The following is an 18,328-nucleotide window of genomic DNA, read 5'->3' on the forward strand; positions in this document are numbered from 1 at the left end:
TCTGCAGCGTAATTGAAGAGCTGCGGTGTAACCAGGGATTGCATCTGTCTGGCAGACAGTCTCCGGACGTGAGGGGACATGACCTGAGGTGAAAACTTTCTACTAGAATATCTGAGTGTCTTGCTGAAGCCAAGAAACCTGTTTGCCTGCTGTCAAAGGGGAAGGAGTGTGCCTGGCCCTCCAGTGAAAGTGTTTACAGGAGGCCCTGTTTGAGGAGTCCATTTTGAGGAGTGCCAAGAGGAAGGAATTGATCCCGAGAGAGTGATCCAGGCGAGACCTGTGCTGCAAAGGGATACCCTAGCTTTCTAAACTGTTCTTGAGGAGCTGAAAATTAGACTGTACCAGAGCCTTTCATTCTTTGTCACCCGGTAACCTACCAAGAACTGAGTGGCTCGTGCTACTGCCATTGACGTGAAGGTAATTGAATTCCAGCTGAAGCAGTAAGCTATAAACAGGCCTGAATGTCACAGATGCAACAAAGACAACTTGGCCCGGAAGCCCCAACTTTCGCAAGCTGAAGTTCCAGCCTGCAGTCGACCACGTTGCAGAAGACTGGGACTGCTGTGAGAGCCTGCCCCTGGATCTGGTGCTGGAAAGATCACCCTGCTCGCAGCAGCAGTCTGCAAAGGGGGAGCCCTCCGCATGAGAGCTAGAACTCCGCCGGTGCCCACCGCACAGCACAGACAGCACTTTCTTTTTCATGAATAAGCCCTGAGCAGAACCAGTCTTTCAATGGCGTTATACAAATCTGTCAGTTACCTATTTAGGGTTAATCGAACAAATACGCTTTTAAATTAAACTTTGAGACATTGAAATATGTTTTTTCTAAATTGGCATGCTGTATTTTAGTGAATGGGAAACAAGTACCTGCATTTGATTTATTTTGAGTGACATTTTTCAGATTGCTTCATGTGAAATAATTTTAAAGAAAAATATTTGGAAATATGTACATTGTTCCAGACTTTGCTTAATTATCAACTGGAGCTATGTATTTGCAGGATAGTCTTCCACAAGCTCCCATGTTATACCATTTCTTTAGTTTCTGCATTGCAGCCCTCCTTTAAAATAAAATGTATATACTCATGAGATAACTTGTACCTTGTTCTAACACACATTATTCTAACTGTTTTTACTGCAGGAAGATTTATTAATGTTGAGGAAAACTGTAAAATCTTTCTTGGCAGTCTGCCAACAGTGTCTTTCTAATGTCAATACTCCAGTAAAGGAACAGGTACGACTATTATATTGATTGTCTATGAGTTTACTGTCTGTAATGTGCATTGTTTTATGACCGTCTAAAATTACTATTTAGATTTAATTTTCTTTGTCATTTTCTCCAGCGTAAGTTTGGCAAACTGGTTAAAAGCAGCGCTAGCATTGTTGTGATCCTTCCTTTTACAGAGTCCTTGCTTGCAAAAGCTAGCCAAGGGTTAATTTATTTGCCTAATGGCTGTAGTGTTTTAGCAGACAAGACTTATCTTGAGGGCTTGGTGTGGAAGTTGGTTTCCCATGCAATAGATATCATGTTACCACAAACAATACAAATCCATGGCCAACACACAATCTATCTTTTGAAAAGTATGCATTAAAAATGTTACATAGTTAAAACATAAGAAGTAAAACAACTTTCTGATGGATTCTTCTAAATAGGTATTCTCCTTGAGGGGCTCTCTATTGATAATCAGAAGCACTGAATAGCCCCGCACATGTGCAGGTATCCCTGAGCACTTCTTCCAAAGGTACATTTTGTGTAGTGTCTTTACCTTACTTCGGAAAGGCCAGGAAGAACATGTGACACACAGTAAAATTTAGCAGCCTAAAAACAGCCTCCATTTCCAGTCTCATTCATGTACATAAAAAGATGGAAGAAATTACATAAAGCACTAAATGAGACAAGTGACCTTTTAAAAACCTCCTTCACACACCCTTTTTGTTTTCTTCTAAAGTGAGTGATCGCGGAGACAACGGTAGTGTAATTGTGTAGGCTGCAGCATTGTTAGCAGGACAATGGAACACTGCACCTTTAAGGGTACTCTGATCTCCAGTATCTTATCATACCCAGTATGTGGCAGTTGAGTCATTTTTGTTTTCCTTTTCCTGCTGACTGTATCTTGGAGCTCTGAGCTCAGCTATTTAAAGCATTTCTTCCTCTAATAATCACTTCAGGACCTTCTCAGAAGTGGTTTACTCCACGTTTTTCTGTAATTTCCTGACTTTAAATATTATTCCTTTTGCACAAAATACCGTCTTTTGGTGATCTGCCCAGATTGTTGAAGAAAAATTGCCAAAACAGACCCACACCAGATCTTCATACTAAGTTTTCCAGATTTTATTTATTCGAGAGGATGTTGTCATTTCAGTGTAAACAAGCAAGGCTTGGATCCTAAACCACCTGGACTGGACCACTGTATAATTGAAAACCGAGTGTCCAGGAGGACTATTCCATATACAATTAACATGAACCTAAGACAAAAAATTCTAACGTTCACCAGCTTTAAGCAGCTTAATTTATATTATTTAGATACACTAAACAAGTAAACTTATTTTTACATGTCTTGAGAAGGGAATCACATATTTGAAAACCACAGTGTTAAACAAAACACATATTGCGCATGTCATACAGAACTCATATTGACATAAAGCATGACAAATTTGTGAAAAGACATACTACAACACCATTATATAAATAAATACACATGTATACCAATTCAACCAGTCGTAGATTTAACATTATATACTAGGCAGACGCTATCTCGTTACAAGGCTATGCCTGCTGTCCTGCCTGTGGTTTTGAGACAAGGGGTTATACTGTGAAAAGATGTTGCCTAAGCGGAGAAAACAATGTTTGTCCAATTCCTCGTGACACACCCCATTGGAAATCCCCCGTACTTGACAGTCTACGCGTTTCGAACCCTGATTGTTTAAGGATTCTCCTCAGGACTCGAACATGGTCGTGGACTCTACAAAAATCAAATAAAAATAATATATTCCAATGTCTGACCCAACTACTTCATATATTTATGTACCTTACAAGTGGTGTGGAAAACGTCCGCTGGCTGTAAAGAGTGATGGTTGGTGTTCCTCCGTATGTAAGGTGCTATAGAAAATACAAATTATGAACAACAAGGGAACCCAAAGGCAATACGTCTGGGACCTTGGGTACGGAAGCTATTACTAAAGAAAGTGGTCCCTAGGCAGTTATGGATTTCAAGCAGATAATAAACATAAGCTAGATAGACTATATGTTCTTTGTCCAGCCGGACACAATTTTAATAATTCAAATAAGTGCATTTAAAGTGAAATAAAGTTCGGTTTCAAGTGGGACAAGTTTTTCAGGCAAGGAAAGAAAGGGGGGTTCTGCATATCATACAGTATGGCAGAATTCGATTAAGGTACCATTGTACATCATGATACACATTTTTTCAAATGCATATGGTACATTGGTTGTCAACGTTTCGATCCCTAAGGCAAAAAATCATGGGATCATCTTCAGGACTTATAAATAAGCATGCCTGCGTAGGAACAGTACTTGACATCTGTTACATTCATGTCTAAATACAGAAGCGAATTAACGGTTTCAGGAGAAAAATAGGCAGGAAAAGGGGAGAACACCATTAATGTTCGGGCAGACCATACATGTGCGATATCTGACAAGAGTGATAATGTGAAGACCTTGGACGTGCGCATGATGCAGTGTGAAAAGATTAATGGAACAAGACAGTTGGAGGTAGTGATGATCAATAAAACTGCACAGTTAAGAGGACAACGTGTGGATCATGCGCACATCCAGAAGAACTCTCCAGGACAGAGAGAATCTGTTTATAGGGTCTCCCTGAAAGAGATAGGTCTCCTGTGAGACGGATAGAGGAGAACAAGCGGATAGAGGAGAACAAGATCGATGTCGAGAAGGATACCAATCTGTTCACAGTCTGGATAGGCGCCAAACTTAACAGCGGCGAAGAAGCAGATGTCATGGTCGAAGTCTTCGGCGGGGCACACTCATCATTCAAATCCAAGGCAGAAGACGGCAGCTTCAACATATAGTCAGCTAAAAGTTCCTCCGTTGACATCAACCAGGCGACGGTCAACGTCGAGAAGCAGGTCTCCGTCAGCGTTGGCTAAACGTTCGACGTCGAGACAGGACACTCCGTCTCCGCACATCCTTGAGCAGTCGATATCGAGGCACAAGTCTCCAAGTACTTTGCAGAGATCATCGACGTCGAGGCGTAAGACGTCGAACCGGAAGCTCTGGCAAAGGAGCCTCCGTACAATGACTTGACCACACTCCCCAGAATGATCAGCTCCTCTTTGGCAGAAAACAAATGGATTTTCACTCCCATTGAGAGGAAATCGCTTCTGATCAATAGGTTTTAGCAGTAGTTAAGCAGAGTCATTGCTTAGAATTCCACACTACCCAAACACACCATACCACCCCGCCACTACACCCTCATCCAAGATTACTTCACTCCTTGAGCAGGCAGTTCAAGCACTAACTAAAGACTGCAATGCCAGTCAGTCATAAAACTTTATTTCGATTTACACATAAATCCATAAAAGCAGATCAAAAGAAAAACAACAATTACTCACTTTACAAAACCACAGACATAAATTTGAGTGAAACCATTAACAGTACATGAGGTTAATAAAAGTTATAAAAAATACAGCTCCAGATGAAAACAATTGAAAAGTAAGAACCAAATTCGTTTTGTACAGGAGTGCAAAATACAAACCGGCAAAATAGCTTATTCTGTAAAAGCCAAAAGTCCTCTTATAACTATTTTCGCCACTACTCCGTTGTTTAAATTATTTGGATTTAAATAGTGGGAGAAGAATGGCACAAATGTAACAGATAAAGACCTAGACGTTTTAGAAAAATGAATAAAGTGCCAAAAAAAGTTCGACCATATGAATACTCTTGGTCTTGAGGGCCATGCCGCTTTCAAACAGTGCTAAAGTGCAGAGTCTTCCTTGAGGTCGTACAAGCACATAAAAACATAGCAACTGAACCACATGTAAAAGGTTCAGGGAGATATTTTAAAAAGAGTGCAATACAGTTTGTACCACCGCACCAATTGACAAAGGAGTTTGCAGGCTGTACTTCCTCCTCTCAAAGAAAAGAGTTTCCTTGGTCCTGTTGCTCGGCAGCGTGTCGCTAAAGAAGTTGATCATCATTACAGACCCATCACTCAATGGGTTGAACGCACATGTTTCCAGCATGACTCTGCAAGGTATCTGGATCCCTCTGCATGTGGGCCAACACATAAAATAGCAAGAACTACTGACCATCTACTTAATTCTGAAATATTTTTTTCAAGCTTGACCAGGGCAAGGAGGTCCTCCTGAAGACAGACAACATGACGACCATGTATTGCGTACAAAGGTGTGGGGCAAGGGGACTGACTCTCCACAGCTGTCTGCTTAAACACAGGAGATCTGGCACTGGATAATCCACAACAAGGATCCTCCTCTGAGCAGAGCACCTATCATGGGTGGACAACAAATTTGTGAATCAGCCACAAGTCTGCGAGTCAGAACATCACCCTCAGATTTAGGTGCAGCTAGCAAAGAGGAGCGCCAGCTATCAACTTCTTCTGCCAAAAAACACATTATGCCCAAACTTTGCCTCAAGGTATCCATATCTTCAGTCCATGGGCAATGCATCCTCGATTAACTTGTCTGGGGTTTTTGCTTATTTTTTTATCCTCCTCTTTCGCTTTTGGTGAGGAAGATCCGGGACGAGTCTTAATCCTCATCCCAGAGCCAACTCCCCCCAACTTGTGCCAGGGAGCCCTCGTAATTGGTGCTCATGGAGATGTTAATCTATCCCCACAAGAAGCTGTGGCCTGGCCTTCTTGTGCAACAACACAACGAAATTTAGTACCCAGATCCCAAACTGCTGAATTTGGAATCTGGCACTTGAGGTCTTATCGTTTGGCTACCTAAACATCCCTGATGAGGGTATGTCCGTTGGCGTAAATATCGGTTCACATAAGTTATAAAGTAGATAGAAGTTATATTATTGTAAATGGAGGTGTTGTTTACCAAACACATCTTGTACTGCTACCCTCTAGGCTAATTATCTGTGTAAGAGCCCACACTTATTATTTGGCTTATCTTCAGCTTCTAAGTCTAATAGGAACTAAAGTGTTGGGAATCTTTGAGACACGCAGTGAAAATAAGTGTGGTTGAAATGTACATCCATTCTTTTTTTATTTCAGGATTGTTTGAAATCCTATACAAATGTTGACAGGATTGACATGTTGGCAATAGCACTTGTATATGGTTGTTATTTACTTACCTGTTCTCATGTAAAATGGTGTGCAACAAAGTAAATCTTTGTATACTCAATTTATATTGTAAAGCACAGGTATGATGTTTGTATGCCGTTTACCAGACCCCATCCTTCACGCACATTAACTTGTGATTCAGCAGGCTTTAAAAGGTAGACATCTAACATTATCAATTGTTTTTATTCTGGTTGAATCAACTTTTAATGCAGGCCTTCATGCTCCTCTGTGACCTTTTGATGATCTTCAGCCATCAGTTGACTACAGGAGGACGAGAAGGACTGTCACTGCTGGTTTTTAACCCAGATATTGGACTTCAGTCTGAACTCCTGAACTTCGTTTTGGACCATGTTTTCATTGATCAGGATGACGAGAACCAGAGCATGGGTAAGTCAATTTTGTTAAGAATCAAATGAACATGAATCGTCAGGATGACGAGTTTTTAATATTGGCCTGGTATTTTGTAGTTGCACACTTATTGTTCATTACAAATGTCTTCAATTCTTCTCTCACAGCTCATTATAAATTAAAGCATTTCTTTTAAATTTTGTGACTTCAGTTTGTTACACATTTGGTTCTTCATTCTCTTCTGCAACGAAATTGCTCTTAAAGCCAAAACCATTTGCTATGTTCTTTGTGGTCAGGGAGGAGCTAAAGAGTTTTTCATACTTTTGGAGATTGGTTTGTTTTAGTAATGATAAAGGTTTTGAGAGCCAGCAGCCATAAAGAAAGAAAGGATCTTATTTAAGCTTGCCTTTTTATGGGATAAAGGCAGGTGTTCACTGATAGAAGAAACAGGACAGTATTGATCCACACATTTCACCATCTTCATTAGAGTTTTTACTCCTCTTTTCAATGAAACACTGACTAATTCTCATGTTCTGCCTTGTGATATTCAGTGATATTCATAAACACTATATTTTCTTTGTACGTTCAGAATCCTGCAGAGAAATCTCTCCAACCTTAAACAAAAATATGGAAAAGCCACATTTTCTTCTCTAATAATCACACTGTATCACAATATTATATAATTTTAACACAGTACATTACATTTCACTAAAATGTAATGGCCTACTTAGATGGTGCCACATTGCTGTTCCAATTATTTCAATTTTTTTAAATTTTAGAATAGGAAGAATGAAAGAAGAATGTTAACATGTGCACGTTATCTTGTAAAAAGAAAATACTGCTCTCTCACAGCAAGGTAGTGTGTGGGCAACTATTATCCCTCCATTCATCACAAAAACAGTTCGTCATTTGATCCCTGAATTCAGTTTTGTCATCTGATGAAGGAATTAAGAATACCTCAAATTCCTTTTCCCATTGTGATAGATGTGTTGAGAGTCAATCTTTGGCAGGGCTTCAAACTTGTCTGGAGCTCCACTTGACTTTCAGATGTTAATGCCAGTGACACCAATTCCTGCCTTCATGCCAGTCGGCCTTCTGTGGCTCTGCCTACGGATACTCATCCTCAGAAGAGGTCCCAGAGGGAAGCTGGGAGATAAATTGAAGTGGAAGACTAAAGGCAAGAGGATACACATTATCTTTGGCTCTGATTCAGAGCCCATGAATTTTTATGGCTCAGAAGAAATGTAGGGAGATGCCTTGTTACATCCCATGGCTGTCCTCTGTGTGTGGCCATGACACTTCACCAGAAATGGATATGGATTTCTCTTCTCAACCCCCCATCCTCGGAGGTTATGCCATTTCACATTGTTAGGAAATCAGTTGAAGTCTTGGACCAACAATTACCTTCTGGATAGGTGAACGTCCTCAGAGGTCCATCTACCCTCCATTTCTACGTCTGAACCGCATCTGCTTTTCACTGACGCCTTAACAAAGCCTCGCATTCCAAGTACCCGCTAGATAACTCAGTTCCACCCTACGCACCCTAGCATAATTCCCCAGGATCCACAAGACCAAAACCGGAAGGAAGATCATTCTCCTACCTCACTGCCAAGAACTGGAACACCCTGCCCCTCCACGTCAGGCAGTGTGGGTCGCTGACCCAATTTAAGAAGGTCCTCAAGACCTGGCTCTACGAATGATCCTGCACACCCACTAGGACCATCATCCGCCGCCCCGTAAGCCCCTTGAGACCCTCATGGGGGGTGAGTAGTCATGCTTTACAAACCCCTGATTGATCAAAAGCACATTCTGGCAGCATGGACGAAACCTTCCTCGACACGGTTGATCAGTAGCCAGGTGCTATCACCCAGCTCCTGGAAGGACCCCCCTTATCTCTCTACACATCATTCGCCTGGAGAGCTTTGTAATTCAGACATCGGGGCAGATGCCAGGTACATTTCCGAGGGCGCCCTCAGACATGGAATCCAAAAGACTTGAAGAGTAGCAGGGAAAAAAGATCTTTTCAGCTAGAAGTATGACCTTGAAATTGGAGACTGGATGGTGTCACTGGACCATACTTCCACATCCCAATCCTGCTGTCTCATCAGCAGTACTGCTGCTTTGTAGTTGGTGCTGTGCATTTCCAGTTTGCAATGTTTACTTTTGGCTTAACCTCAGTGCTTCAAGTCTTCACCAAGGTGATTGCAGTGGTTGCGGGCCATCTGAGATGGTCGGGCGTCCCCATTACCTGTATCCGGATGACTGGGTGATCAAACCTTGGTGGCCAGAGATTGTCGCGCAACCTGAAGTCAACAGTAGCTCTATTTGTTTGACCTAGGCTTTTGATAAATGAGCTAACAACTCGCCCGAGGCCCTCCCTACGGTTCCAGTGCACCAGGTCTGTACTGGACACTGCCCTTCTTCATGCCTTCCCTCCACCAGGAGGATTGCCAAAATAGAGGAGTTGGCACCACTGTTTCTTCAAAGCATGCATGTCCCTTTTTCTGAGGGTCTTTTGATTCCTCTGTCTGCCGGTTACCTGCATTTTCATAGTCATGCACTTTGGCACATTAGGGCCCCTGCAGTGGTGCCTCCGAATACAGTAGCTACAGTACAGGCGGGAACATGGTGGCCTCCTTTGTGTTAATCTATGTGCTGTGAGGCAGTTTTTTGGAGGCAAGACAAGCCTGCGGTGCAGTATCGCCTTCTCTCCACTGACCTTGGCAAAGGTAGAGATTGATGCCATCACCTTTGGGTGTGGAACTCACTAAGAGGATCTGGAGATCAGGGATCTGGAGGAACAGGCTCTTCACATAAACCTGTTTGAGCTGCGAGCAATCCAGCTGCTCTCAAGGCCTTCCTCCCTTCCATCCAAGGTTAGTACATTTAGAGCTTGACTGACAACACATCTGCAATGTGGTACATCAACAAGCAAGGGGGGGTAGGGTCTCCCCTCCCTTGCCTGGAAGCATTGAGACTGTGGTCTGGAACACATTAGTGAGGGATTTAGCTCACTGTCATTCACCTAGCTTGGTTTCTGAATGTCCGAACAGACAGCCTGAGCTGGCGTTATCTTACCAATCATGGGTGAGGTCCTCTGCCAGACGTAGTTTGAAATGTCTTTGATAAGTGGGGCATTCCTCTGGTGGACTTGTTTGCCTCATTGGAAAATGCCCTATGCCATCATTTAACGCCTCGGTCCTCCCCTCCCTCACAGGTTTGTGTCCTGTAGTTTCTCTCTTCCCACTCCCTGGGTTCCTCCAATCTAGCCCTTTTTGTATTTTCTGGCCTCCACATATTTTAACACGTGTTTGGTCATGGGCTGGCCTCATACACCACCCTTTCTGCCTCCATACTGCCATCATTCCTTGTCCTCATTTGTATGGTAGAGGCCTCTGCTTTCCCCCACATTTTGGTGATGTCTCTTTTTGCTGCTATGAATCGTAAGGTGCAGAAAAACAGGTGAAGTCTGGATAACTCACATGGGATTCCGAGGATCATGAATTGCGGTGTGCCAGGGACCGGAGCCTCGAGGGCTGCCATGATATCCATGGATATCTTTGACCAGTATCTTATCATTGGGCATTCCCAAACTGTATGGGAGTTCCTTCTGTCACATTACATTTCAGACATTGTGCTGATCGGGCACTCCCCATTTTATATAGTTACTACTTTTGTAATAAAACGCTGTGGAGTATCTTAAGTTGAATTAGTCCAAGTCTAGCTTTTATAGCCCCCTCTCAATGGTGCCTCAGGGCCTAACCAGTCAGTATCCTCCAAATGACCCAGATCTGTCTCCCATTTGTCCCTTAGTTTCCATAGTTTGTCTGGCCGGTTATTATTCAGGGTGCGGTATTTGAGAGACTTACCTTGTTGGGGAGTGGTTCACGTAAGACTCTGCCCTCCAGTGGACTGCTATCCGGCAAATCTGTCAAATCTATCTCTTCCGCCTCCAAGGCTCGTTTTAATTGTATATATTGTTAGTTTTGGGTGGGTGCCAGAATGTATTCAATTTATGGTGATTCAAAAAGGTTTAATGTCGCTCTCTCGCAGCGGGGAGATCTCATTGCCGGAAACCTCCTAGTATTGCTACTTCCCTTAGTTGCCTTCCTTTCTGTAGAGGAGTGACCCCTGACAGTATGCCACTCCATCCCACACATCTTACCCCCTTTGTCCTAGTGCACTTTGAGTAGGGGTCAGTGGTCCCCTTCAAGTAAGTGACCCTCCATATATGTAGTGAACATACGTCTTTGTTTCCATTTCCAGCCTCTTTTCTCTAGTCGCCGGGTCATCCCTCAGTGTGATGTCTCAGTTCATTTAAGAACTGAAGTTTTCTCCCAGGAGTAAGCCTATTTATCTGGGAGTGCAAAGCCCCCATTGTATACCAATAGTTGCAAAGTGCATAGAGCTATTCTGGGTGTGCCATTGTCTCGAGTGTTTGATCTATAAGGTCAAACCAGGATGCTGAAACAGCCTGGAGGGTGTTCTGTCGTGCAAAAATGGAATTTGGGCAACATTATTTTAAATATAGGGGCTTGTCCCATCAGCGATAAGGGTAGCTTCCTCCATCTTTCTGTAGCGGTTTGAAAGCCCTAAGAAACCAACTCTGCCTGGTTGTAAGAAAGTGCCTCTGTATATACTGGACCAAAGTGAGGTACAGTGTGCACAGAGTCCACAGTCCCAGAGGTATGGCAGAGGCTAAAGTTACATATAACCTTACTCTCTAAAGTGGTAGCTTGGTCGAGCAGTAAGGCTGTATCAGAGGACAGTGTAAAGCATTTGTTGTACACAATCAGCAAATGGTCTCACACACTCAAAAACTGAACTCTAGGCCAATTGTTTTGTACCGAAAGATATAGTTTTATTTTAGAACCCACAAGATATCAAAATATACTTTCTCAGGATGAGTTACTTTAGTTAAATACTTTTCAAATAGGCAATAGACTCTTTGAATGCAATAGTTACAGTTTGTTGCAGTAGGCAAAACAATTTCAAACACAGTGCAACATTGAGCTCCATGAGAATTTCTAGTTAAATGCAATTAGTTACTTTGTAGATTACTTTTCTAACCACAGGACTGGATCCTAGATTCAGTCCCGGGACATGAGCTGTAAATAATTAAGTAAAAGCGTTTTGGTTACAGTAGCGATTTTTAAACAATTTTATTGTATTTTAAAAGTTGACACTTAGAAACTTTTTAATCTGAATTGACCAATGTTATCCTATGGAAGGAAGTTCAAGTTGCAGGTAAAGTATGTTCTCGTTACTTTTGTAATCCTGTGCTGGACTCTTAGGTTCAGCATTGGGACCTCTATCTAAAACAGGTAAGTAATTACGTTTTGGTAGGATTTTTAAAGAATATTTGTGTTTGCAAAAATCGACACAGAAGAAATTTCACAGAAAAACAGTCAATGGTTTCCTATGGAAGAAAATTCAGGTTACTGGTAAGTACGGTTAGAATTACTTTTCAGGGTCAGTCCTGGGCTCAAAGATGCAGCACTGAGGTCTCTCCTGATAACAGGTGAGTAAATCGAAATTCATTGTTCGGAGGATTTTAGATGAATATTTTAAAGTTTCAAAACTCCACACTTAAGAGAATTTTCAAGTGAAACCAGTCCATGTTAACCTATGGAAGAAAAGTGAGTTATCGGCTTTTGGGTAAGGACTCGACTGGCAGAGTTAGGGTTTTGGGCATAGACTCAGGGGTCTTCCAGGGAAGGTAGCTACAGTTGGTACACCCTCAACGGCACAGGAGCAGCTGGGTGCAGAGGTAGTTAGGCCCAATTTTATCCAATGCGAGGCAGGGGGCCTTGGGTTGGGGTCTGCTGGCTAGCAGGCAACGCGGCTGTGGGAGCTGGGCTCCTGGTCACTTGCTCAGGGCAAAAGGGAAGTAGATTAGGACAAAGGTTGCACTGCCAGGGGCACTCGGGCGGCTGGGTGCAGGGTGTTTGTGAGCCGTCGTGCGTTCAATGTTATTCAATGGAGATCTTGAAAAGGGAACAAAGGCTGCCAGCTCGGGGACGGAGGATCTTCTGGAGCGACCAACACTTTGAGGGGTACGTTGGGATCTTGGAGGATAGGTTGGCACCCAGGAGTTGGGCACAGGCAGGGGGCTGTGGGGGACCGGGTGCAGGGGTGTCTTTTGAGGTAGGAAAATGTTACCCCCCTGTTGGTCGCGGTTGGAGTGGGGTCCCTTGTCCTGAGGCTGCAGGCGTCGTCTGGGTTGTCGAGGAGGGTCCTTGGGCACTGGATTGCAGGTCAGAATCGCCGGGTGGACGTCCTCGGGGTATTGATTCACTCCAGCACAGGCCAGGCTTGACGGGTGCAGAGTATGTAGGGTTCACAGTTCCGGGCTGGTGCCAGGGCTTGTTACTTGCTTTGAGCTGCACCACTGCTCGTGGGAGACCCAGGTGGTCCGAATCACATGGCAGTCAGGTCCTCCGGGGTTTTTGAGGTTGCTGACCACTGGAGACGCCGGGGTTTAGCAGGAGCACGTTTGAGGGTCGACAGGCCTGTAGGGCTGGGGCCAAATCAGTTGGTGTCTTCCTCTTTTTAGCAGCTGCCCAGCAGGTCTTCTTGTAACTTGTTCTTCTTTCTTGTTTCGTAATTTTGGATCCCAAGAAGGAAGGTTCAGGGTGCCCCTAAATACTGAATTTAGGGGCGTTACAAGTAGGGTGAGGCAGGGACCACCTCGCCTCTCCCACCTGAGGGGTGGAATTGGCACAGGTTGGCACACACCCTTTCCTGACGTGGGGTTTCCAGCCAGTCTTCCCACCAGAGTGGGGGTCAGAACTGGTGGGGGCCAGTTGTTGGGTACACCAAGTGGTCTGGAGAAGCTCACAAAGGCAGAATGCCTTTGAAGCTTCCCCTGCCCATACTGGGAAATGAGGCTTGGCACCTCGTCCCAACATGTGCATTGTTGCAGGCCTAGAAGAGCGGGGGCTCTCCACCCAGGGGTCCAGCAACACGTCTGCTGTGTGGCAGCCTAGGCAGCCTCTCAGAAAAGTCGTGGACTGTTGGTTAGGCTTCACGGGGCATCTCTAAGATGCCCTCTGTAGTGCATTTTACATTAATTCCCACACTGGCATCAGTGTGGGTTTAATGTGCTGAGAAGTTTGATATCAAACTTGTCAGTCTTCAGTGTAGCCATTATGGTGCTGTGGAGTTCGTATTGACAACATCCCAGCACCATATACTCTTAATGGTATCACTGCACTTACAGTGCCCAGGAATTGCCCTGGGTACTGTAGGGGCACAGGGCTCATGCACCTGTGCCCACACCACTGACATAGGGCACCCAGCTAGAGGGGTAGCTGATGTATGCCAGGGCAGTGGATTTGTGGACATGGCACACAGGGATGTGTGCCATGTCGACTCTGTTTAGTTCTGCACCAGGACGCTCAGCCTGCAAAGGCAGTGTGTGTGTCAGGGTTCAGGGCCCCTAAGGGTGGCACAATAGGTGCTGCAGCCCTTAGGGGTCTTCTCTGGTCACAATGCCCTGGGTACCTAGGGTACCATATACCAGTGGCTGACATGTGGCCAGAGATGCCAATTGGGTTTAGGCTTTAGTACAGTTTTTAGTGAAGGAACACAGGCCCTGGGTACCTGATTGGCAGGGACCCAGGGCACACCAAGGTAAAGTGGATCGGTTATCAGGCAAAAAGTGGGGGGGGGGCTACTGCAACAGAAACACACTTCCTTACACTGGTCTCCTGTGATTTTAATTCCCAAATCTGAAAACCTGTCTGGGAGACCCTCAGTGCATTGTTGATGTCTACCATTCAGCCCAGTTTCCTGATAGAGATTGGAATGACTTGCCCCACTTTATCCGGTATCCTGAGTTTTTCGAAATTACAGAAGATGGCTATTACTGCAGGGATCGAGGTGTCTGGTATAGCAAGATGCTGTCCACATGTAGAGAGATTTTCCCGGATTCTCCACTATTTCTGGAATGCCCATCACATCAGCCCTCCTTGTAATCTAGCACACTAGGGGTTCTAGGCAGAGAAGAGCAGGGTGCTGCCCTGACAAGTTCCCCTTGCCAACTGAAATGAGCTGGAGACAACTGCGTTGACTTTCACTGCGCCTGTTGGGCTCTCATATAGTAGGGCATCAAATTTACAGAACTTCTGGCATAGGTCAAATCTTTTAAAAACTTTTGCATAGGCCAACCCAGTTGAGCGAGTCAAAATGCTCTCTTTGCATCACCCATGGTGTTTGATGTACTTCTTTCAGTGTGTCACCTCTAAGCAAAATCTTTTTCCTCTGACAGATGGCATAGCAGTGTTGCATGGTGCGTTGCTGTCCAAGTTCTCACTCATCTCTCAGTTTGAACTTTCGTTGCCCAAAGGGGTTGTTCAAAAGGCACTGTAAAGGGATATTTAGCAGCATTCTCTGGGTTCCTTTGTCTGCTAGACCACCCATACCTCTGCAAATCCCCCATTGTGTTGTTTTCTGAAGGGGTTACCCAGTCTGTATCCTCAGACCATTTTGTTGTTCCCCTGTGGGACCTTAAATGAGTGTTGTTATCCAGTATTATGGGTGTCTTTCATAGATTCTCATGCCTGAATCATTCCCCGTCGTCGAGATGGGAGCCCCGGTAATAGAAAAGTAATGTCCTATAGACATACATAGAGAAAAGTAGGCCTAAGGGCCTTGCCTTAGTAGCCTATCTATGTCCTTTTGTAAAAAGGACCAAACTCCTGAAGGTAGCCAATCAGCTACCACCTCCCTCTAGAACCTTCCTGCCAGGAGCCTCAGTCTCTCTGATTTTCTACCGCACGTTGTGCTAGGGAGTCCCCACCTGAGCTCTCCTCAGGTTTCTTGAATTTATCACTTTTTCATCAGAAAACTTGGATTATTTACTTCTACTATGACTGAACAACAGAAGAAAGGATTGTTTAGAGCCTGTTCCTCTTGTGGCAAGAAGAGACTGCACATTGATGACAAGCATGAGACTTGTCTCTACTGCCTTTATCCGGATCATTCTGTCAAAGAATGTAGGATTTGTAGAACATTCTCTACTAAAACTCTTAAAGATAGAGAAGGAAGACTGCTCCTCTGGTTAAACAGACTCAAGACCAGAGATGATGTGCTGTCCTCGGAGGGCAGTGAAATGGCTTCAGTTTCTTCGAAACTGTCCTTGAAGAGGCCAAGGGAGGCTTCCCCTAACCTCACAAAAAGACTACTACCAAGTCTTCTGAGGTAAGATCAGACACGTCTGTGAAGGAACCGACAACCTTCAAAAAGCCATCGCAGTCTTAGTCGACGACGTCGTCATCGTTTTCTTCAAGAAAAACTACATATGTCTCCACGTCGACGACGACGGTTTCGACGACGATGGCGTCGTCCGCCTTTGCTTCAATGACGACGACCACCCAATCGTCGACGATGGGTAAGCCACTGTCGTCGATTGTACTGACTAAAAAGCAGCAGTCCTTTGTTAAAGCTTCGACGACGACGACATCGACGACGATTAAACAGAAGTCGACGACGCCTTCACCGTCGACGAAGATTCCGTCGACGCCAAAATCGCCACCGACGACGAAAGCACCGTCGATGACTAATACATCGTCGTCGACGAGAGCATCCTCGACGACGAAAGCACTGTCGACGACCGCCTCGACGGCGAAGATTGCGCCGACGACCACACCGTCGACTAGCACATCACCGACGACGACGAAAGAACCGTCGACGCTCGACAAAAGACCGTCATCAATACCGTCGACGACCTCATCGTCGACGACATCGTCGACACCATGGAAGAAAGCGGAGTTGATTCACTCAAAAATGATCACCAAACTCCCTATAACACCAGCCTTAACATCACCCAGTAGGGTTCAGAAACTACCTCCAGCTTGCTTATTACAAACTGATGAGTCTGATGACGACCAATTTGAACAGGCTACCAGTCCGTCGGATCTCAATGTCAAATGCCAGAGTACTGACGATGACGGAGATGAGGTCATCTTTACGGAGGAAACTACGCAGATCCAAGAACATACTCGAGTTGCTCCGATGATATGCCTACCGGCAGAAATAGTCTCTGACTTGCAATTCTTAATCACAGACTACAAAAAACGATTCCCAGAATCGCCAGCGGCCTCTTCCAAAGAGAAGACTCACGAGTCATCCAAACCGCAACAATCCCCAAAGGCACGACCAACACCTTTGGTTATTCCGCATGAACGTGAAGCGGTACATAACATTCAATCTTCTGAGGAAGAAGAAGATGTTCCTGAGGAAGGAGAGGTTCGAGACGACCTTTCACAAAACAGAGACGGCGAGGATTACGTCGCTCATTCTCCAGCCACGCCGGAACCCAACACTTCAGACTCTCCACCAGTGGATATCGGCGGATTCCACAATTTGATTGAGAGAGCGGCCATCAGATTCCACATGACCATGGAATCTAAGGAAACGGATTGTTTTCTCTACGACTTTAAAGACCCTATAAAAAAGTCCGCGAGGTCAGTTCCCATAATAGACTACATCTGGGAACAAGGTCAGCAGCTCATGCAAACGCCTGCTTCTGTTTCAATAGTGGTGCCTAGACTGGATAAAAAGTATAAGGCACCAACATCTGCACCTATTTGCCTTAATACACATCCCAAGCCGGATTCTGTAGTCACCCAAGCCGCTCAAAAGCTTTCCAGAAACCCTTCCTCTCCATTGTCAGCACCACCCGACAAAGAGGGCAGAAAATTGATTGGCATCGGCAAACGCTTCTCCACAACGTCAGCCATGACGGTAAAGGTGGCCAACGCCATTGCTCTGCTAGGCAGATACAATAGACAATTATGGGAAGATATCGTTCCATATCTGGCGGAGATACCCGAAGATTTGAAGGATGAAGTCCAGTCACTCCTTAAGGAAGGACAGATGTCCGCCTCGGAGATCATTGATTCAGCTGTGGATGTTGCCATGACAGGCTTTCGACAGCTGGCTGGCGCAGCTGTTTTGCGCAGACAAGGATGGCTCAAAGCGACGTCCTTCCGTCAAGAGGTCCAAACCAACGTTTTGGACATGCCCTATGACGGACAACATCTATTTGGGGCGAAAATAGATGAAGCCTTGCAGACGATCAAGAATGACACTGCAAGAGCTCTCGGAACTTTACAATTCAAAACTCAGTCCTTTCGAGGGCACAGAGGACGAGGTTAATCCACATACAGAGGATCATATCAGGGAAAATCCTCTTACTCCTACAATCAAAATCCCTCACAATATCAACAGCGACAGCAACAACAAGGTCGTCAGACCTCCTACGGGAGAGCGAACTTCAGGGGCAAATCCCAGAAGAAAACGTCTGACGGACGACAATGACCAATTCCCCCAGACACTCCCCACGCCGTCGTGTCCTCTCAGGATTGGAGGAAAATTGACACATTTCCTCCACAACTGGAGATCGATAACGACGGATCGGTGGGTTCTCCAATTAATCCAGCACGGCCACACTTTGGAATTCAACTCCATCCCACCGTTAACTCCTCCTCGCAAACTTCCACACAGACACCTTCGTTTGCTTCTACAAGAAATCTCTTCCATGCTGAAGAAGGGAGCAATAGAACGAGTTCCATCCGCCCAGAAAGGGAAGGGATTTTATTCCCGCTTCTTTTTAATTCAACAGAAAAAGAAGAAATGGAGGCCCATTCTCGATCTCAGGGCACTCGATGCCTTTCTAAAGAGCCAAT

The 18,328-nt window shown here is 44.8% G+C and overlaps 1 protein-coding gene across 3 annotated transcripts in view; it reads left to right on the top strand.

The window, feature by feature from the left end:
* Positions 1-18,328, top strand: part of STAG1 (STAG1 cohesin complex component) — a 1,346,357-nt gene that overhangs the window by 1,042,076 nt on the left and 285,953 nt on the right. For all 3 annotated transcript variants that reach the window (XM_078665875.1, XM_078665876.1, XM_078665877.1), the window contains exons 23-24: positions 1,139-1,231; positions 6,500-6,674. In XM_078665875.1, coding sequence (XP_078522001.1) covers positions 1,139-1,231; positions 6,500-6,674 — 268 coding nt within the window. The remainder of the gene's footprint in view (positions 1-1,138; positions 1,232-6,499; positions 6,675-18,328) is intronic.

The sequence above is a fragment of the Lissotriton helveticus genome, chromosome 11 (genome assembly GCF_964261635.1).
Source record: "Lissotriton helveticus chromosome 11, aLisHel1.1, whole genome shotgun sequence".
Classification (NCBI taxonomy): Eukaryota; Metazoa; Chordata; class Amphibia; order Caudata; family Salamandridae; genus Lissotriton; species Lissotriton helveticus.